At 42.6% G+C, this 22500-nt stretch overlaps 1 protein-coding gene and 1 long non-coding RNA gene across 3 annotated transcripts in view; one reads left to right on the top strand and one right to left on the bottom strand.

Annotated features, from left to right (window-relative positions):
- The window catches only part of LOC135090039 (sphingomyelin phosphodiesterase 4-like), a 79029-nt gene extending 58637 nt beyond the window's left edge, over positions 1-20392 (bottom strand). Inside the window, exons 1-3 of the mRNA XM_063986272.1 lie at positions 20257-20392; positions 12935-13193; positions 11372-11506 (exon numbers count right to left, since the gene is read on the bottom strand). Of these exons, the coding sequence (XP_063842342.1) occupies positions 11372-11506; positions 12935-13162 (363 nt within the window). The 5' untranslated portion in view covers positions 13163-13193; positions 20257-20392. The remainder of the gene's footprint in view (positions 1-11371; positions 11507-12934; positions 13194-20256) is intronic.
- Positions 13948-19605, top strand: LOC135090041 (uncharacterized). Of its 2 annotated transcripts, XR_010261742.1 has the most exons (3): positions 13948-15444; positions 18690-18852; positions 19290-19605. It is a non-coding gene; the product is annotated as an uncharacterized LOC135090041 (long non-coding RNA). The 2 variants fall into 2 exon arrangements; XR_010261741.1 differs by having other exon boundaries at positions 18690-19605.
- Positions 20393-22500: the final 2108 nt, after the last annotated feature.

The raw sequence follows: 22500 nt of genomic DNA, 5'->3' as shown, positions 1-22500 counted from the left end.
GAACAAGTGCTCGTAAGGGTGGCAAGAAAGGTCCTCTACTGGCTTTTTCTTACACAAAATATAAAAACATAAAAATAAAAAAATATGGGAAGCTGCAAGGAGCCATCAGGCCTACATGCAGCACTGTAAATAACTTCCTTTGCTCAGCTGTGCAAAGCACGCAAGTAGGAAGCTGGAGAACTTTCTACAGTGACGGAGTGACCGGGAATGAATGATCTGATCTAGGCCTGCAGCAAACCAGCTGGCCACAGCATGAGGGAGTCACGTGTCAAGGACACTGGGACAGCAACGCTGCGTGACCTGTATATGTTGCCAAGTATACTGGAAGACCTATAGTTATTCTTCCACTTTCAAATTAGAAACCATTCAATAAGCCATGCAGTTGTATAGAAAATATTATAATTTTAAATAAATTAAGGCAAAGGGTGACAGTATGAGTGAGAGAGAGAGAGAGAGAGATCATCATGTGCCTGTCAAGTGTGAACGTGACAACAATGTGGGACAGGTACAGCCAACGCTCTGAGTACTAAGTTAGTCCTGCAGGACTAGAATTCTGTTCACACTATATTCACCTTTTTTACTTGTTTTCATCATGATGTTCTATTCCATACCATTTGAGATGCCACTATATTTCTTCAATGATGGTAAGTTTGCATAGTGAGTGTAATTCAAGAAAATTATACAACAGAAATGCTGAAGTTTTAGTTTGCAAATTTCCTGCTTTAAAAGAATGGCAGAGATACTGTAACAAAAAAAATCCTACTTTCTACCTTTCTAATCCAAAGAAAATGTCCAGTTTTACAGGATTTATTTTTAACCTGGCTGCACATCACAACTAATTGAAAGAATACTGGTACTGTGCATCATAAAGGGTGACTTAAAAGGAGCAGAGCAATGAAACAGCAAACATTCATCGAAGTGTTCTTATTCCCTTAATGTAACAAGACATGGCAGGTTGTCTGGGCTGCCTTCCTTTAAAGTGGATCAGTTTGGTATACAATACACAGTGCCTATAAAAGAAATCTACATACCAAACTTGAAAGAATTTTTTAATTCTAGCAAAGGTCTTTTCTTGCAACTTGTCTAGAAATAATAATGGGAGAAAAACCAGGTGTCACTGTGTGAGGTCACAGTGACCCTACATGTAGTACCAGCAGTCCAAGAAATGTGTATCGTAGAGACCAATTGTTTCAGCTGACCCAAGGCAAGGGCTACTCCTTCACCTGCCAGCTTCCCGCACCCCATGATGAAGGCCACATAAAGCTTTGGGCCTCACATGTATCTAAAAAACAGATTCTTAATTTTTTAAAAATTTATCTAATTATTTTTCTATACTCTGCAGTGTCACCTGCAAACAACAATGTATTTGGCCTCCATTTAGTAACAAATATACACAGTTTCACTCCAACACTAGAACTCTTGCTTCTGCTTCCCACATTTCCAGTCCTCCTCAAGGAAGAGGCAATATTGTTTTCCGAAACTGTGCCTCCGTGCTTGCACCTTGCCTCGTCAAACTCTTTCAGCTCTGTCTGTCAACATCTACCTTTCCTTCTTGCTGGAAGTTTGCCTACATTCAACCTGTTCCTAAAAAGGGTGATTGTTCTAATCCCTCAAACTACCGTCATATTGCTTTAATTTCCTGCCTATCTAAAGTTTTTTAATCTATCTTCAACAGGAAGATTCTTAAACATCTATCACTTCACAACCTTCTATCTGATCACCACTATGGGTTCCGTCAAGGTCGCTCTACTGGTGATCTTCTGGCTTTCCTTACTGAATCTCAGTCATCCTCTTTTAGAGATTTTGGTGAAACTTTTGCTGTTGCCTTGGACATATCAAAAGCTTTTGATAAAGTCTGGCACAAAGCTTTGATTTCCAAACTACCCTCCTATGGTTTCTATCCTTCTCTCTGTAACTTCATTTCAAGTTTCCTTTCTGACCATTCTATTGCTGCTGTGGTAGACGGTCACTGTTCTTCTCCTAAATCTATTAACAGTTGTGTACCTCAGGGTTCTGTTCTGTCACCCACTCTCTTCTTATTATTCATTAATGATCTTCTAAATCAAACTTCTTGTCCTATCCACTCCTACGCTGATGATACCACCCTGCACTTTTCCATGTCTTTTCATAGATGTTCAGGAGGTAAACATATCATGCAGGGAAGCCACAGAGCACTTGACTTCTGATCTTTCTAAAATTTTTGAATGGGGCAGAGCAAACTTGGTATTGTTCAATGCCTCAAAAACTCAATTTCTCCATCTATCAACTTGACACAACCTTCCAGACAACTATCCCCTCTTCTTCAATGACAGTGAACTGCCCCCCTCTTCTACACTGAACATCCTCGGTCTGTCCTTTACTTATAATCTGAACTGGAAACTTCACATCTCATCTCTAGCTAAAACAGCTTCTATGAAGTTACGAGTTCTGAGACGTCTCCACCAGTTTTTCTCACCCCCACAGCTGCTAACTCTGTACAAGGGCCTTATCCGTCCATGTATGGAGTATGCTTCACATGTCTGGGGGCGATTCCACTCATACTGCTCTTCTAGACAGGGTGGAATCAAAAGCTTTTCGTCTCATCAACTCCTCTCCTCTGACTGTCTTCAGCCTCTCTCTCACCACCGCAATGTTGCATATCTAGCTGTCTTCTACCACTATTTTCATGCTAACTGCTCTTCTGATCTTGCTAACTGCATGCCTCCCCTCCTTCCACGGCCTCGCTGCACAAGACTTTCTTCTTTCTCTCACCCCTATTCTGTCCACCTCTCTAACGCAAGAGTTAACCAGTATTCTCAATCATTCATCCCTTTCTCTGGTAAACTCTGGAACTCCCTGCCTGCTTCTGCATTTCCACCTTCCTATGACTTGAATTCCTTCAAGAGGGAGGTTTCAAGGCACTTATTCATCAATTTTTGACCACTGCTTTGACCCTTTTATGGGACTGGCATTTCAGTGGGCATTTATTTTTTATTGGATTTTTGTTGCCCTTGGGCAGTGTCCCTCCTAAAAAAAAAAAAAAAAAAAAAAAAAAAAAAAAAAAAAAAAAAAAAAAAAAAAAAAGTAGGCACCTGCCGAAATGTTACCTTAATTACTCCCAGTTAGGTCTAAAGCACTGGATGAAGGGGTGCTGTGAACTTATCATTAAACCCAGCTGTGACCTCACTGAACACTTCCCTTCGTCTCACAACACAAGGGGGCAGTCACAGCCTGCCCTCTAAAAGACAATTTTCTTCCTCCACACAAAACTACAAGCACCTAATAACACACACACCCTTCACTCAAAAATAAAAAATCATCATGGCGACTCTTACACCAGCCTTGGAGTCCCCATCTGGGGAGGGGACCACAAATGTCCCCAGATTGGACTGCTCTTCTGATATTAACCCTAAGTGTCTTGAAACCCCCCTCAACTTTTTCTTCATTAACTTCTACAACATACGTGGTCTCTCTTCTAAACCTGATCTTTTCCTCACTGTAACACAGGTGTCTGAGGCAAATGCCAGTAGTCCCTTTTCTGTTCCCTCCTACTTTCTCTATCCTCATTTTCAATCCAAAGCTGGATGTTGCGTTTATGTGCGCAACAACCTGCTCTCATGCCCATGCTCTTGCATCTTCCAAGTTTTTCACCATCTGGCTATGACTACAGAGTCACTCTCAAACAAAATTTATCTGTGCTGTATAACTCTCACCTAATTCCTCTGACTATATGAAATTCTTTGACTGCTTAACTTCCAAAGTGGAGCACATTCTGACTCTATTCCCTTTTGTAGAAATTTCCATTCTTGGTGACTTCATTGTTCACCACCAGTTTTGGCTTTCCTCTCCCTTCACTGACTATCCTGGTGAAGTAGCCTTCAACTTTGCTATCATCCTCTACGACCTAGAGCAACTGATGCAACACCCTACTCGTATTCCTGACTGTCTTGGAGATACGCTCAACATTCTTGACCTTTTCCTTCTGCTTATGCTGTCACCCTCTCTTCTCTGTTTGGTTCCTCCAATCACAATCTCATATCTGTATCTTGTCCTATCACTCCAATCCCTCTTCAGGATCCCCCTAAGCAGAGGTGCCTCTGACGTTTTGCCTCTGATAGTTGGGGAGACCTGAGGAGGTATTTTGCTGATTTTCCTAGGAATGACTACTGCTTCCATGTCAGAGACCCGTCTTTGTGAGCGGAGCGCATAAGAGAGGTGATAGTGTCTGGCATGGAGGCGTACATTCCTCACTCTTTTTCTTAACCTTAACCTTCCAAACCTTGGATTAACACAGCTTGTTCTCGTGCTATACATGATATAGAGAGGTGGCCCACAAAAGGTACTCAAGCCTTCCATCACCAGAATCTCATGCACTTTATATTTCTGCCCAAAAACATGCCAAGTCTGTTCTCCAACTAGCCAAAACCTCCTTCATTAATAGAAGGAGGCAGTAGACACCTGCCGAAACGATAATTACTCCCAGTGAGGTCTAAAGCACTGTTCAGGGGGTGCTGTGAACTTATCATTAAACCCAGCTGTGACCTCACTGAACATTTCCCTTTGTGTCTCACAACACAAGGGGGCAGTCACAGCCTGCCCTCTAAAGACAACTCTCTTCCTCCACACAAAACTACAAGCACCTAATAACACACACACCCTTCACTCAAAAATTTTAAAATCATCATGGCGACTCCTACACCAGCCTCGGAGTCCCCATCTGGGGAGGGGACCATAAATGTCCCCAGGTTGGACTGCCTTTCTGTCGACGACCCTGAGTGTCTTGACACCCCCCTCAACTTTTTCTTCATTAACTTCTGCAACATTCGCGGTCTAAGATCTAATTTTCAATCTGTAGAACACCACCTCTCCTCTTCTAAACCTCATCTTCTTTTCCTCACTGAAACTCAGGTGTCTGAGGCAACTGACAGTAGCCCCTTTTCTGTTCCCTCCTACTTTCTCTATCCTCATTTTCGATCCAAAGCTGGATGCTGCGTTTATGTGCGCAATGACTTAACCTGCTCTCGTGCCCACGCTCCTGAATCTTCCGAGTTTTCCACCATCTGGCTACGACTACAGAGTCACTCTCATACTAAATTTATCTGTGCTGTATACCTCTCTCCTAACTCCTCTGACTATAAGAAATTCTTTGACTACTTAACTTCCAAAGTGGAGCACATTCTGACCCTCTTCCCTTTTGCAGAGATCTCCATTCTTGGAGATTTCAATGTTCACCACCAGCTTTGGCTTTCCTCTCCCTTCACTGACCATCCTGGTGAACTAGCCTACAACTTTGCTATCCTCCATGACCTAGAGCAATTGGTGCAACACCCTATTCGCATTCCTGACCGTCTTGGAGATACGCCCAACATTCTTGACCTTTTCCTGACCTCTAATCCTTCTGCTTATGCTGTCACCCTTTCTTCTCCGTTGGGCTCCTCCGATCACAATCTCATATCTTTATCTTGTCCTATCACTCCAATCCCTCCTCAGGATCCCCCTAAGCGAAGGTGCCTCTGGCGTTTTGCCTCTGCCAGTTGGGGGGACCTGAGGAGGTATTTTGCTGATTTTCCTTGGAATGACTACTGCTTCCGTGTCAGAGACGTGTCTTTGTGTGCTGAGCGCATAACAGAGGTGATAGTGTCTGGCATGGAGGCGTACATTCTCACTCTTTTTCTCGTCCTAAACCTTCTAAACCTTGGTTTAACACAGCTTGTTCTCGTGCTATACATGATAGAGAGGTGGCCCACAAAAGGTACTTAAGCCTTCCATCACCAGAATCTCATGCACTTTATATTTCTGCCCGGAACCATGCCAAGTCTGTTCAACTAGCCAAAACCTCCTTCATTAACAGAAAATGTCAAAACCTTTCAAGATCTAACTCACCTCGTGATTTCTGGCATCTAGCCAAAAATATCTCCAATAACTTTGCTTCTTCTTCTTTCCCTCCTCTACTTCAACCAGATGGCACCACTGCTATCACATCTATTTCTAAAGCTGAACTCTTTGCTCAAACCTTTGCTAAAAACTCTACCTTGGACGATTCTGGGCTTGTTCCTCTCCTCCACCCTCTGACTACTTCATGCCACGTATTAAAATTCTTCGCAATGATGTTTTCCATGCCCTCACTGGCCTAAACCCTCGGAAGGCTTATGGACCTGATGGGGTCCCTCCTATTGTTCTCTAAAAACTGTGCCTCCGTGCTTGCACCTTGCCTAGTCAAACTCTTTCAGCTCTGTCTGTCAACATCTACCTTTCCTTCTTGCTGGAAGTTTGCCTACATTCAACCTGTTCCTAAAAAGGGTGACCGTTCTAATCCCTCAAACTACCGTCCTATTGCTTTAATTTCCTGCCTATCTAAAAGTTTTTGAGTCTATCCTCAACAGGAAGATTCTTAAACATCTATCACTTCACAACCTTCTATCTGATCACCACTATGGGTTCCGTCAAGGCCGCTCTACTGGTGATCTTCTGGCTTTCCTTACTGAGTCTTGGTCATCCTCTTTTAGAGATTTTGGTGAAACTTTTGCTGTTGCCTTGGACATATCAAAAGCTTTTGATAGAGTCTGGCACAAAGCTTTGATTTCCAAACTACCCTCCTACGGTTTCTATCCTTCTCTCTATAACTTCATCTCAAGTTTCCTTTCTGACCATTCTATTGCTGCTGTGGTAGACGGTCACTGTTCTTCTCCTAAATCTATTAACAGTGGTGTTCCTCAGGGTTCTGTCTTGTCACCAACTCTCTTCTTATTATTCATTAATGATCTTCTAAACTAAACTTCTTGTCCTATCCACTCCTACGCTGATGATACCACCCTGCACTTTTCCACGTCTTTTCATAGACGTCCAACCCTTCAGGAGGTAAACATATCACGCAGGGAAGCCACAGAACGCCTGACTTCTGATCTTTCTAAAATTTCTGATTGGGGCAGAGCAAACTTGGTATTGTTCAATGCCTCAAAAACTCAATTCCTCCATGTATCAACTCGACACAACCTTCCAGACAACTATCCCCTCTTCTTCAATGACACTCAACTGTCCCCCTCTTCTACACTGAACATCCTCGGTCTGTCCTTTACTTATAATCTGAACTGGAAACTTCACATCTCATCTCTAGCTAAAACAGCTTCTATGAAGTTAGGTGTTCTGAGACGTCTCCGCCAGTTTTTCTCACCCCCCCAGCTGCTAACTCTGTACAAGGGCCTTATCCGTCCATGTATGGAGTATGCTTCACATGTCTGGGGAGGTTCCACTCATACTGCTCTTCTAGACAGGGTGGAATCAAAAGCTTTTCGTCTCATCAACTCCTCTCCTCTAACTGACTGTCTTCAGCCTCTCTCTCACCGCCGCAATGTTGCATATCTAGCTGTCTTCTACCGCTATTTTCATGCTAACTGCTCTTCTGATCTTGCTAACTGCATGCCTCCCCTCCTTCCGCGGCCTCGCTGCACAAGACTTTCTTCTTTCTCTCACCCCTATTCTGTCCACCTCTCTAACGCAAGAGTTAACCAGTATTCTCAATCATTCATCCCTTTCTCTGGTAAACTCTGGAACTCCCTGCCTGCTTCTGTATTTCCACCTTCCTATGACTTGAATTCCTTCAAGAGGGAGGTTTCAAGACACTTATCCACCAATTTTTGACCACTGCCTTGACCCTTTTACGGGACTGGCATTTCAGTGGGCATTTTTTTTATTGATTTTTGTTGCCCTTGGCCAGTGTCCTTACTTAAAAAAAAAAAAAAAAAAAAAAAAAAAAAAAAAAAAAAACTATGATGGACCACCACCACCACCACCACCAGCATAATTACTGGCACACCTCTGAGATGCAGTACCCAGCATATCTGGCTACAAATTTGTGGGTCTTGGTTCAAATCCAGAATAGTGTGCTTGGCAAACAACTCATTAAGCTATTCATCCTTCATTCAGATTGGTTGATAAATAGGTATCTGCAGAAAACGGGAAGGTAAGCTGAGGAAACTTGACAGTGGCTCTGTGTTCCAAGTAAGGGATGTCATCCACCACAGGCTCAAGAAACAATGCAATGAAGATGAACACTGAGGCCACATGCAACAACAGCATATATCCCAAACTTTATTTTACCTTCACATCACACCTTTATTTCTTGCATTTCCTGTGTACATATTGGTAAAGGAACACCTGGAGTTTGAATGTCAATCTAAGCCATCCATGCTTCTCCCTTTCTTGAAAATGCCCCAAAACAAACTTTTGCATTTGGTTGTATACCAAAAAGTATCACTGTACTCTGGCATGTTTGGTAGAAAGACGTGAACGCTGGTGTTTAAGCTATACAAATGTCTGGATATTTGGCAGAAATTAGCTTTTCAGTACAGAGTGATGGTATGGGAAGGCAACAGTATCAATAAGCTTATGATAAGAATAACCAAATGGTCAATCTGTTATGGTCCAACTCTCCCATCTGCTATGATGCAAACTCAAGCACCACAATACTATTCATCTAATTCTGATCCCACTACATCTTATGAGTATCTCCATGCTACACACACTGTATGAAAATAAAAACAAAACTCACACCCTTTCTGCAAATTGTGTTTAGTCACAATATTTCAATTATAAGAGTGCCACCATCCTCAAGTAACTCCATGCCTGTTTCCATCTCCTGATCTTACCTTCTGATTCAACTTTATCCTCTGCAATAAACATACAAAATGGTAGTGTTTTTCCTTACACAAGGCTGATATATATCTACTTAGAGAAAAATGTTACTCTATCCAGCCTTACTGATCTAGTGTTACTCAGCCTTACTGATCTAGTGGCAACAATACATAATTCCATCACTATAATCACCCATCCCTCAATCTCCAACTTCTTCAAAATCTATCACCACTCTTCTTAGCATGCTATCAAGACCAACATAGTATCACATAAAATTCTTTACTCTCAGCTAGTCTTTTCTCTTGCATTTGTTGTGTAATCGATAAAGCATCAGCTGTCTCTCTGTTTGGTGTAATCAGTTATGCTTTTCCAATACTAACATTATGTGATCTCAGGAAATGTAGGTGCTTATAGTAACCCTTACCCAAGACATCACCTTTTCTACATCCACATCTACAATGGCACTCTTGAACTAGTCACCAAGCATCCTAAAATCATAAATGATAGTAATAATTTAATCAAATATACTGAAGCCTAAATACTTTTACAATTGAGCTATTTCTCCATAGTGACACCGTACACAGAACTTCTTCAAGGTGGTGGTCAAGACTTATTTCTCTCCACACACTCCACTATGACACACGACACTCCTCCCATTTATATACACACTTCACATCCACAACTTCCTTCCACCATCTAAACATAATCAAATCAGCTCAAGATGTGTTCCACTACCTCTATCAGTCTGACCATCTCCATCACTTCACTATTTGTTAATTTACCTCCAGCTCTCTAAGTGCAAGATCTATATACATCTATTAACAAGGTTCCATAACACTCAGTGGCAAGTTCCATACATAAATAGGGACTTGATAAATTGTTTTGGCTGTGAACAGCTCAGTAAGCCTTAAAATAGGGGTAATAGGGTGTTTGGACTGTCCTTACCTCACTCATACCCTCTCAAATCCACACCTTCCTCAGCTGTCACCTCCCTCCAACCTTTCCCTGAGCAGTCAAGCCTCTCTGCCAAAATGAGATCCACAACAAAATAAACTATCCACAGTAAATGTGGAGGTAGAGTGAGGTAGTGGTGTGTGTGTATAGTTAGTGCCAAAGTAATGACACCACCTTGCAATGCATGTTTATGCAACATGAAAGGCTAAAAAGAAACGAGTAGAGGGTACTCACTTTGTGGGGAGTCCCTTACGGTTTACACAACTTTCCTGGAGTCTTGGAACAGATTCAGCCAGCCGCTGAAGGAGACAGGGCTCAAGGTTGTCCCATATGTCATGGAGGTGCTCCACGAGCTTAAGGTAGGTAGAGGTGTTCCTCCCCCAGAGGCACCTATTGATGAGCCCCCAGATGTTCTCAATAGGATTAAGATCTGGGGATTTCCCTGGCCATTCCTTGATGTAGTCAACACCAATCCACTCAAGCCAGTCCTTTCTTAATTTTGCCATGTGGAATGGTCTACCATCCTGTTGAGACACCTTGGACTGGCAGCAGCCAAAGCAATTCTCAAGGCATTCAGTGAGGAGCTCCAAGTAGCAGTCCTTGTTCACAGTTACATTCCTAAGCAGTACAACAAACCTCCCTGTTCCACAGTATCTGAAGGCACCCAATACCATCACTGAATCAAGGTGTTTGACTGTGGCTTGCATGTACATTGGCAAGTATGGATCCATGCCTGACCTCATCCACACCTTCCCTCTTATATCTCCGATCACTGTAAAGGTCACCATGTCAGTCCATAACACATGCTCCCATTGCTTCAGGTCCTAATTCAAATATTTCTTACAAAATATAACTTATGTCTTTGCTTCCTGGTGAGCAATGGTTTTTGTCATGGCCCCAGTGCTCATAAGAGAAGTTATCCTTGAGGTGCTGTTGGATCATATAAGCGCTGACCTCCGTCAGTAGCAGACAACTCTTTCCTTTTATTTCTTTTGCTGTTACACGGGGCTCAGCCTCTACTTGATGTGAGATGAGTTTGAGAGTCCTCTTAGTTGCTTTACAGGCTCTCTCAGAGTGAGATTTGTGATGGGGTAGATTCTCAACTCCAGCATCTGTGATTTTTATACTCCAGTGTTGGACTGCTTAGAGTGGAAATTTCCTTATTACTTTTCCCTAAGGAAATTTCCTTATTACTTTTTCCCTAAGGCAATCAGGGATGCAATAGCTGCAATTTTCTCCTTTGAGAGCTGTGGTCCTCAAGGCAGTCTATATGCAAACCAAAAACTGAAGGCAGGTCAAGTTGCAAGTTGCACATGGTGACCAGTCACAAAAAAGTAATCCCTCAGGCACACAGGCAGGAAATTGGCAAGTGTGGCTGACAAAGCTCCACCCCAGCTACCAACACCCTTCGTGCTAATACATTTGACGTTTTCCTTGGGTACAGAGAGGTGGTGCTTGACAAATCGCCAAAAATAATGGTCGAGACTTTCGCGCCAATACTTTTGGTGCTGACTGAGCATCACTCTGTCCTCTGCTACTAACACTTTCTCACTCTTCCATTACTGACACTTAGGATTACAACAAGAGTGGGGGCAACTAAGTACACATACGTATAGCATCTCCTTAGTTGTGTTTTGGAGAGAGAGAGAGAGAGAGAGAGAGAGAGAGAGAGAGAGAGAGAGAGAGAGAGAGAGAGAGAGAGAGAGAGAGAGAGAGAGAGAGAGAGAGAGAGAGAGAGAGAGAGAGAGAGATATGTAATGTAAACATCCGATGCTGATGGCAACAAGTTATGATGTGGAGCACTGACCTGTGATGCAGTAGCTGTGGAAGCAGCTAGGTGGTGAGGGTGGTGGCTGGGCCTTGGTGCTGCCAGGTTGCGGGACGTGGCACCGGGTGGCACACACTGGTTCACCCACATCTCAATTAACACCTGAACCAACACCTGCAACAGTATTATTTTTATTATTATTACTATTACTGCTAATGACAGAATTACTGTTTTTATCAACATTACAATACTAGTGTTAGTAAAATATATTGTATTCATGTTGAAGTAAACATCTTCCCTGTAATGAATTCTCAACTATTGTTTACATAAAACAGTAATAACCAGCATAAAAGCATAAAAGAAAATGTACTGTCTTGGAAAAATGCATAAATATCAAGACATTAGACAGCTTTATCAACTCCACCAGGGCTGTCGGGTTGGTGGAAACCATTCTATTCCAGGAGCATAGTAGAACCAGGAATTATGGAATAAAATACAATAAAACTACAGGCATCATTGCTCATGTTGTGACACCTCTATCAGTAATGTGTGCAACAGTAAGGGACAAGGCTTAAATGTTGGATCAACAACAAGAGTGGCTGAGATGGAGTGCCAAGGTCTCCCAGCACAACAGTCCGAGGCAGTGACTAATGTGGCAGCATGAAAACATGAAAACTACATGGCACAGCAAGCAGTGGGTAGTGACCCAGCTGGGCCCCAATGTAATGCAGCAGTGTGGAAGAACCACATGTGTGGAGTGGTGTGGCCGTGTTCATCACCAAAAGGCACAACAACTTTCCACTGATGTAGGTAGCCTCCTACTTTTGAATAGCATTTTTCTTTGTCATTTCCTCTATTCCTCCGGCCACTCATCATTAAACTTTACAAAAGGACATTTATTGCAAATAATTTAAAATCTACTCATGTATTTTCACTGGTCAAACCAACTGTTATATGCACATATCTGAACAAATCATATATTCTTAAAGGCACTGACAATATCAAGCACCCTTCCAGAAGCTATTCTCCTCAATGTCAAGGCTACCGTAACATGCCACTTTTTTCCTGGCTAATGATCTCATCACTCCATTAACAGTGCTTATCTGTATCCAATAGAAAAGATACTGGGGGAAAGCATCTTTCAGAAGACTACTTTGGAAATAATTAAGCTTTGAAGAGGTGCATAATTGTTCTATGACCTAGAAATGAATAGAGAATCAACTGATAGTTCAACAGATAAAAAACAAATATCAGAAAAAAGTTTTCTCATAGAACAGTTGAATTATGTGTTCCTGAAGTCATTTCTGGTCCTAATAATGTTCTTGATTAATGTAAAATAAACAATACTTACCTTACCTTTGTACTTTTAAAGTACAAAGATAAGGCATGAACAACTGGTAGAAATGAAACAAATGGCATTGGGAGAAATACCTAACAATGTGCAAGTAAATGATATGTTAAGAAGTATACAAGACAATAATACAAAGTAAGAAAAATGACACCAGAAGTGGAGTGGGGAAAAAGAACTGTAAAAGTGAGCAAGAAAACAGGAGGAAAAGAGAGACAGTATGAGAAGTAACAAGGCCAGAATAATCACACTACCTGACTGGTCCACACACTGAAACTTGGCTGATTCACTCCATGAGGAGAAGCTGCAGCAGTGGTGGCAGCAATGGCAGCAGAGTGGTGGTGCAGATGTGGTGGAGAGGTGTGAGTTGCTGCACCCATCGCCTCTCCAACCCCTCCCAGTGCCTCCGAGAGATTGTGAGGAGACTGGCCGAGGTGGTGGAGAGGTCGAGGGGTGATGGGGGAGGTAGCCAGCCCACTCATGTACAGGTTCGGTGACCCTGCACAACCTGGCCTGTGGTGCACCAAACACAACCAAAGGTGACATTAAGTGGTAGTTTACAAATTAAGAAAGCTAATTAACTCAAACAGTACATACATCAAGCCTGGCTAATTCCACTATCTTGAAGCTGAAATTTTGGGAAGAGGAAGCATGATAATAATTTACAAAAGTGTAGCAATGACATTGATGTAGCACTGTGTCAGCAAGGAAGCCCAAAATTTAAGAACATCCAGTAAATGTAGACATGGTTTTAAAAATGAAATAACAGATCACTGGAAAGTAGACCAGACAGTATATGCAAGTAGTATCAGTAAATTCATTAACCCTTAATTAAAGGACAGGCAAGTTGGTGCAAGTCATTGTCTCAGTGCGAGGGTTCTTAAGAAGTGGCTGATTTTCCCACAATCATAATTCCTTATATACTTAACATAGAGCTATTAAAAAAAACGCTAGCCCTTCTTCTTTACAACGGTGTTATTGCCATAATTCTAGGTGTTGTAATTTAGCCATGAGTAGAGGTTGGACAACAATATCTCATCTCCTTCGATGACCCAGTGTGTGTTTGTTTGACTGGTTATATGGCTGCAGTTACAGCTGACACATGTGCAGCTTTGTCCTCCTCACTATTCACTGGTGCTGTCCTGTCTTCTTCACAATACATTCTTATGCTGTTATAACATATTTACTTGCATTTTTTAGAGTTGAAATGACAAGTGAAAAAAAAAAAAAAAAAAAAAAAAAAAAAAAAAATCAAATAAATAAAAAAATAGAAATAAATAAATAAATAAATAAATAAATAACAAAAAATCAACACTTCCTCTTTACATTATATTGTAATGTAACTTTCCTTAAAAAAAAAAAAAAAAAAAAAAATTTCACTAGGTACTAATGGTGATCCAATTACTTTCCTTACATTTTGGCTGGAGAGAGAGAGAGAGAGAGAGAGAGAGAGAGAGAGAGAGAGAGAGAGAGAGAGAGAGAGAGAGAGAGAGAGAGAGAGAGAGAGAGAGAGAGAGAGAGAAAATACCCAATTTGCTTTTTTTTTTTTATGTAGGAAGGACACTGGCCAAGGGCAACAAAAATCCAATAAAAAAAATGCCCACTGAAATGCCAGTCCCATAAAAGGGTCAAAGCAGTGGTCAAAAATTGATGAATAAGTGTCTTGAAACCTCCCTCTTGAAGGAATTCAAGTCATAGGAAGGTGGAAATACAAAAGCAGGCAGGGAGTTCCAGAGTTTACCAGAAAGGGATGAATGATTGAGAATACTGGTTAACTCTTGTGTTAGAGAGGTGGACAGAATAGGGGTGAGATGCAGCCTTGATGGAACCCATACTGGCGATCAGATAGAAGGTTGTGAAGTGATAGATGTTTAAGAATCTTCCTGTTGAGGATAGACTCAAAAACTTTAGATAGGCAGGAAATTAAAGCAATAGGACGGTAGTTTGAGGGATTAGAACGGTCACCCTTTTTAGGAACAGGTTGAATGTAGGCAAACTTCCAGCAAGAAGGAAAGGTAGATGTTGACAGACAGAGCTGAAAGAGTTTGACTAGGCAAGGTGCAAGCACGGAGGCACAGTTTTGGAGAATAATAGGAGGGACCCCATCAGGTCCATAAGCCTTCCGAGGGTTTAGGCCAGCGAGGGCATGGAAAACATCACTACAAAGAATTTTAATAGGTGGCATGAAGTAGTCAGAGGGTGGAGGAGAGGAAGGAACAAGCCCAGAATCGTCCAAGGTAGAGTTTTTAGCAAAGGTTTGAGCAAAGAGTTCAGCTTTAGAAATAGATGTGATAGCAGTGGTGCCATCTGGTTGAAGTAGAGGAGGAAAAGAAGAAGAAGCAAAGTTATTGGAGATATTTTTGGCTAGATGCCAGAAATCACGAGGGGAGTTAGATCTTGAAAGGTTTTGACATTTTCTGTTAATGAAGGAGTTTTTGGCTAGTTGGAGAACAGACTTGGCATGGTTCCGGGCAGAAATATAAAGTGCATGAGATTCTGGTGATGGAAGGCTTAAGTACCTTTTGTGGGCCATCTCTCTATCATGTATAGCACGAGAACAAGCTGTGTTAAACCAAGGTTTAGAAGGTTTAGGATGAGAAAAAGAGTGAGGAATGTACGCCGTAAGGCAAGATGGTGGAGTAGCTTTGTCCAGTCACTGTTTGAGTCATCAGTCACATTAGAGGAAGAGTCCAGTGCCGAAGATGTAAGGAAAACAGTTGTACACTTGGAAATGGCTCAGCGGCATCTGTCTGCCATGTTTGGAGTAAGTTATTTCTCATTCATTGTTGTGACTATTATTTAATAGTACAATTAATATTCCTAAAATTTGAGCATCTAGAATGTCTGGCACTTTATTGTATTCCTTGTGAGTCATGGATGTGGAATTACACTGAAGAGGACAGATAACTAGGAACCCCTCCCTCCATTGCTGTCATTACTTCCACCACAGCAGGGAACATTTACAAGATACTGTATGCTCATTGAATCTTCTTTTTGTCATTTGCCCCCCAAAATATTTTTAGATGCTTTCTTGAAAGGATAAGATCAGAGGACAATTTCTCTCACCAACAACGTATGGTTATGTAATTAATCAGTAATTTAATAAATTTACTCCTACTTACACCTTATCTATCTACATCTTGCCAGTGTTGTGAGGGGAGAGGATTAGCCATTAAGCCACAGGTTACTGGTGTGCACATGCACACTTGTTACTTTTTATTTATTTATTTATTTTTTTTTTTTTTGTGTGTGTGTAAACTTAGATTCCCCTTTTCTCTCTCCTCCCTTAACTTACTTAGTTTTGTATTTGGCTTCAAAATTATAATAGTTTTGTATTGATTTTAAATTAAATATATGAAATTTAGGTAGGTACATAGTATGGTATGTACAGGGTGTACATAACTCATAGGTACACACTAAGAAATAACTAACTATGCAACAAAGCAGGAAGCAACTGGTGACCCGGACACTGACAGAACAGTGCAACCTCGACCAAAAATCCAAGACCATCACCATGAGGAGGGTGGTAGGGGGTGACCCAGTGCATTTTGCCCACTGTTGGTGGGCTTAGCCATAAATATTTGAGGCTTAAGGTCATCCTCGCCCACTCCCTCTGATGTCACAGTGGGCCCGAACCATTGACGCTGAATCCTCAAGCGACTGAACTGTCAAGAGCTAGAGCTCGGCCGTGGAAAGCCCCAAGTCTCAGAGGGTGTTGTAAGGTGCAGACGCAAACAACCCCCGCTAATTGACTGTCAAGGTCGAAAAGACGGGTGAGTGACCGGGGCATTCCCTTACCAAAGTGCAGACGTCCTCAGTGTTATAATAGGACACCTTAATAGCATGGGCATGAGCCAGGCAGTCACTGGCTGACGAGTCAGCCACCACCTGGACATCCAGCACCACGCTCTGCCGGTTGTCCCAGAGGACAATGCAGGCTTCCTTGCCCCAGCTGCCGTACGTATGGTTGGCTCCCATACGACATGTAGCCCCCTTTTAACAAGGAGCTTAGTCAACAGGGCTAACACATAATCGTGGAGAGCCGTGGGCTTAGGCACAAGAACAGGACACACCTGAAGGATGTATCCCAAAGATTCCAGACGCCCACATCCCAGGTCACAAAGCACCGGGGCTGATGGTCTGCCCCTGGACGACCGAAGTCGAGTGCTAACCAAGTCCAGTCGTGTCTTAACAGCATTGACAAAGGAGTGGCCAGGCAGCTTGTGCCTGGTGTTCTGCAGTAAGCCCCTGCCACTCCTGGCCACCCTGTCATCCAAAAACACGGCCAGCCTCTCATGCATTCTATGTTTGAGGGTGGGGATAAGAGACGTGAATCTCTGTACCTCCAGACCCCCATTGCCAACCCTAGCACAGAGGGCAGCATTAGGTGTGTTGTTCGGCAGATGTATCGCCTTACAGACAAACCTACTGACCTCCTGGTCGAACCGCAGGAGGAGGCCCTTCATGGAATGCCCAGCACCTGTTGGTAATGGTGCCGGGGAATCAGGACCTGATTCAGCGCCCAGAGCTTCTGCTGGGGCTTTAGGGGTGCCGTCTGGAGGCATCCCAGGTCCTGAATCGTGGAGGCTAGCGCCCAACCGGGCTCAGCACGACCCTTTGTCAGCTCGATCTCAAGACCCAGGCACTTATAAGTCTGGCATGGCTGCAGACTTCTGAGGGTGATTCCCCATGCAGTGAAGATGGTGAAGGTGTCTACCAACCACTTTTTCCATCACTTGTCAGCCACAATGTTAATTGTGGCACACTTGTTGTGGCCCACTTTGGCATCAAGTGACGCCTGGAGACTGACACTAGTGGAAACTGTCAGGGCCACATCATTGGCATAAGCAACATAGCTGATGTCTTGCCCAGCAAGACGTGCCCCTACGTATGCCGGGAGACGTGCCCCTACGTATGCCGGGAGGGTAGACAGAGCCCAGTCCAACATGATGTCAAATAAATAAGGGGACAAGGGGTCCCCTTGCAGGACACCCCTTCGGATCTTAAAGACATCACCCATTATGTTGGTCGCAGCTTTCCCATAGAGATTTCGGATAAACTTGGTGAGCTTTGGTAGAATACCCCATGTCCCCTGAGGATGGTGAAGGGGGCTGTATAGGGCTCCCTGGGAGAAGTGGTGCAGAGGCAGCCTGTTGAGGTGGGGTCACGCTTAAGTCCCTAAGTAGGGACTTGTAGCGATGGCCTCAACAGGCACCCTTGACGGTCTTGAAGAACTGGTGGGGGACAACCCACTCGCACAGCACCTGGTTGCTCTTAACACCAGGGTGCTGTGCCTCAAAGGTCGCCATCACCGCCAGCTCCTCCTGGTCCCAGTGGACTTTGGACTGGGTCTGAGTGAGTTTCGCCACCTCAGAGTGGAACTCTTCAACATGGGATGCTCGCTCATGAACTCTCTGCCCCCCATATGAGGCAAAGAGCTTATGACACCTAGGGCAGGTCGGAGACCTGTCACCTGATGCAGCTGTCATGGCTCCGAGGTAAGTGTGCACAGAAACCAAAAACTAGCCTTGAGTTGGCAGCTTTGTCTGCAGAAGGAGACTACAGAGGGGGGAAAGTGTTAGCTGTCTTAATTCTAGGATCTTTTCCTGAATTTAACTGATGTTACCCGGCAGGAGGCCACGAGGAAGCTCTTTCCCTTAAACTATGCTTGAATGCTTATAGGCAATATGAGCAAGATCTCATGATCAGATGCTGGCTGACTTACCATATATTAACGTGGTTGTAGGTGAATTTTAGTGATGGTGAGTTTATCATAATTTAATTAAAGATGAGATACACACAAAGAATGTTACAAAATTTTAACATAACCTAACCCACATTTTGTGCCTTTTACAATTTGTTGCTGTTTTCCATATTTCTTTAAATTTATCATTTTTTTTCATCATGTAGGAGGGAAATGGCAGTTGTGAGCATTTTTAAAGGAGCCAGCAAAGACTATCACTCATTTAGAAGACAATATCATATGCTTAATGGAGCCCATGTTGACAGATTCCCTGCCCTCATGAAGTGAATAATGGCAGTGGCAGTCACTCCCCAAGAAGTCATCTGGATGCCTCATCCCATCACCTCTACCATAGTCAGAATCAACAACTGGACTCCTGTGTTCCAGAGCATGTGGAAACCTCAGAGGGACCTGTGCTGACAGCACATGGTAAGTGATGTCATTGATGCCATACAATTAAATAAGTCCTGTAATATTAAAAATTTATTAACTTCTTAAAATACTGAATTTAGAGCAGATGTAACAGAGGTGAAAGTAGCAAGCTAAGCGATGGCTTTGCTAGTTGGAACATCAACAGTAATAGCAGTTGCATTAGTGACACTAGCAATGCTAAAAAATAATGAGTACATCACCAGTAGTGGTAATAATTGACAGAAGTGGTAGTCATGGTTACAGGAGGAACAGGGAAAGTGATGGTTGATTGTAACAAGTGTGGTAGTAGTTGTATTGATGGTAGTGGTAGTTATGAAAATAGCATTGATAGTGGTGTTATAGTAATAACAACAACAGTATTATTTATTGAAATAATAGGAATTAATAGTGACAGTAGTAGATGTTTTCGTGTTCTAGACATTTATGTGTCACAGGTCAGCATCAGCTGCGCTATGGTCTTCGTCACCGTGACCTCAAGTATGAGGGTGACCCAGACTTGCATCCCATTGGCAGCATGGAGGTGGCCTTCCTGGTGCGCTGGGTGTATGCTTTGTGTCTCATCCTCAACACCAAGGTAAGGGGAAGAGAGAGAGAGAGAGAGAGAGAGAGAGAGAGAGAGAGAGAGAGAGAGAGAGAGAGAGAGAGAGAGAGAGAGAGAGAGAGAGAGAGAGAGAGAGAGAGAGAGAGAGAGAGAGAGAAAGAGAGAGAGAAAGAGAGAGAGAGAGAGAGAGAGAGAGAGAGAGAGAGAGAGAGAGAGAGAGAGAGAGAGAGAGAGAGAGAGAGAGAGAGAGAGAGAGAGAGAGAGAGAGAGAGAGAGAGATTGGATGTATTATGAAATTGGTTGCTGGCTGTCTCTTTATATTAAGTATATTGTAGCAGAACCATTTTGTAGTGAGTGCTTAGGTGTGGCCCCATAGGGATTCTCCTGCCCATTGTCCTGCCTTATCAGTCACAATACTCATCTTTCTTTTTGATACATCAATTGTTTATTGCCTCAAGATGAATCTGAATACATCCATTTCTTTAATAAGGATGAAAAATATTACACATGTTTTGTTTCTTTGAGAATGATAGTAATGATTTTGGTGTATATGTCACGGCACAACCACTGCCTTCTGACATTGCCAAGTTCATGCAGTGACTGACCATGGCTGCTCACCAGAGGTCAGGTGGAGGCAGGTAGTCCTCTGGTCCCGCTCAACAGTTATCACCCTCCTGTATTTGACTGAAGATGGAAAAACGTCCTCACACACATACATGTCACCCACCTTTTCCATAAGCTGCAGACTGATGCAGTTAGGGATTAATGAAAATATGACAATTTGTTATCAAGAGACAGGACATTACAAGCTTGACTCAATACCATAAAAATATAAGGTCAACAAAAGCACCACCACCCACCTGGCAGCCAACACACCCCTTGGGGACACAGGTGGACTGGGGGGGCCAGGGGGCAAAGAGCCATCACAGGGGAGGAAGGCTTTCAAGTATTCTTCCAGCAGTGTTGGGTACAGTGCATCACCAGCCGTTTGACCAGGTCAGGGTCCATCGCTGGCCCATCCCACTGCTGCTGCTGCTGTTACTGCCACCAACCAGGAAGTGTGCAAAGTGGAACAGGTAATATTCAAAGGCGTCTGGTGCACAGAGGAAGGTTAAGGAACATACAATGTACTGCTCTGTATGGTCATGGCAGAGAGAGAGAGAGAGAGAGAGAGAGAGAGAGAGAGAGAGAGAGAGAGAGAGAGAGAGAGAGAGAGAGAGAGAGAGAGAGAGAGAGAGAGAGAGAGAGAGAGAGAGAGAGAGAGAGAGAGAGAGAGAGATTTTACATGTTGCAGTACACAGGACCTGAGCTATATTCATGTGACCCTGTCTTTGTATCTAAATTTGTATAGTTTTCCTTTCTTTCATCTAAAATCCCCACTGTTACATTTTTAAATCTATTACAGGTAACTAAATTTCTATGAAATAAGCTGTACCTTTATTTAATGTCATTCAAGCACCTCCCCTTGCTCAACTTTTTGTATCCTCTCAAATATCTAACCTCTCTTTGTTTCCTCAATAATGAATCTTTTCTAGCCACTTTTCCAGTCCATTACTTAACTTAAATACATGTACCATAATTAGTTCCCTTCCCTTCTTTCTGTAAGTATTGGTGTTTTGATTTCTTTTAGTCTTTCAACATGTATTAGCTTTTGTGACTTGGACAAACTCTTAGTTGTTGTTCTTTGTATTCTTTCCAATTTCCTGATATGATAAAGTGGCAAGGACTAAGAATACTGCCACTGCATTCCCTGCATGGTGTAAGAGGTGACTGAAAGGGATGGAACAAGGGGATATGAACCCCACTTCTCTGTATGTGAACGGGACCGCCGACATGCCGGATACTTGAATAGAAGTGAAATTATGTCCACAATCACCACGCTACACTCGCGCATCTTACCATAACAAAGATCAGCTGATCTGATCAGCTGCTTAAGTGTAAGCACAACACGCTTCCTCTTTTCTACAACTTTAGGCATGATGAAGGCGTCAGGCGATAAACAGTGCACACACGGGACTGAGTCACTGAGTAAACACAGTGCAGTGGGCCACGGTTGGTGTGAAGCAGTGCGCTCTGGTGGCGAGGGGACAAAGTATGCCTCGCGCGGGAATTTTAATCGATTTTATGAGTACACATTGATTTTTTATTGATTTTAAGGCTCGGGGAAAAATGTGCCGGATACTTGAAGCTGCCGGATATTCGAATGCCGGATAAGAGGGATTTTACTGTATATATATATATATATATATATATATATATATATATATATATATATATATATATATATATATATATATATACACACACACACACACACACACACACACACACACACACACACCTCAGTTACCGAATGCCTCCCTTTTTGAACAAATTGGTTTTCGAACAAAATTTTGAACTCATTATTGCTTCGGTTGTGGTACGATAATTCGGTCTAGAATTATATATATATATATATATATATATATATATATATATATATACACACACACACACACACACACACACACACACACGGAGTAGAATCTCAGTTATTGAATGCCTCCCTTTTCAAACAAATTGGCTTTTAAACAAAATTTCAGATTCCTAATTGCTTTGGTTGCTGTACCATAATTCAGTTTTCGAACAAAATTACTTGATTTCAAATATCAAAAGACAGAGCAAAAAATGCAGTTCACTAATTTATAGTTTAATCCCAAAGGTGGCTCTCTCTCAGTGACACCCAATGCCATCACTACTGCACAACTGCATTTTCCTAATAGCTTTTGCCAGCAGCAAGATGTCAGTTATGATCACCTTCATTTTGGTGGTAAGTGGGCTGCTTCTCTCTGTGTTCCTCTGTAAGGCTTCCCTCACTAGATCAGTGCCAAAGAGAACACTTGCACCATCTAAACAGCATCTTCTGATGAGTTTTGTGTCACTAAGTTCATTCAATACATCCTTTCTGGATAAATAATATCTGAGCTAAAGATGTTGTGAGGCAGCCATCTTACCAGAGGGAGCATCTGTCATAAGAAGCTAAGACAGGATGGACAAGTGTCTGGGAATAGATTAATCCATTTTACATTGATTCCTGTGGGAAAAATAGCTTTGGTTTTTTTAAC

This window comes from Scylla paramamosain, chromosome 34 (assembly GCF_035594125.1).
Source record: "Scylla paramamosain isolate STU-SP2022 chromosome 34, ASM3559412v1, whole genome shotgun sequence".
Taxonomy (NCBI): Eukaryota; Metazoa; Arthropoda; class Malacostraca; order Decapoda; family Portunidae; genus Scylla; species Scylla paramamosain.
This window is presented reverse-complemented; position numbering and strand designations above follow the sequence as displayed.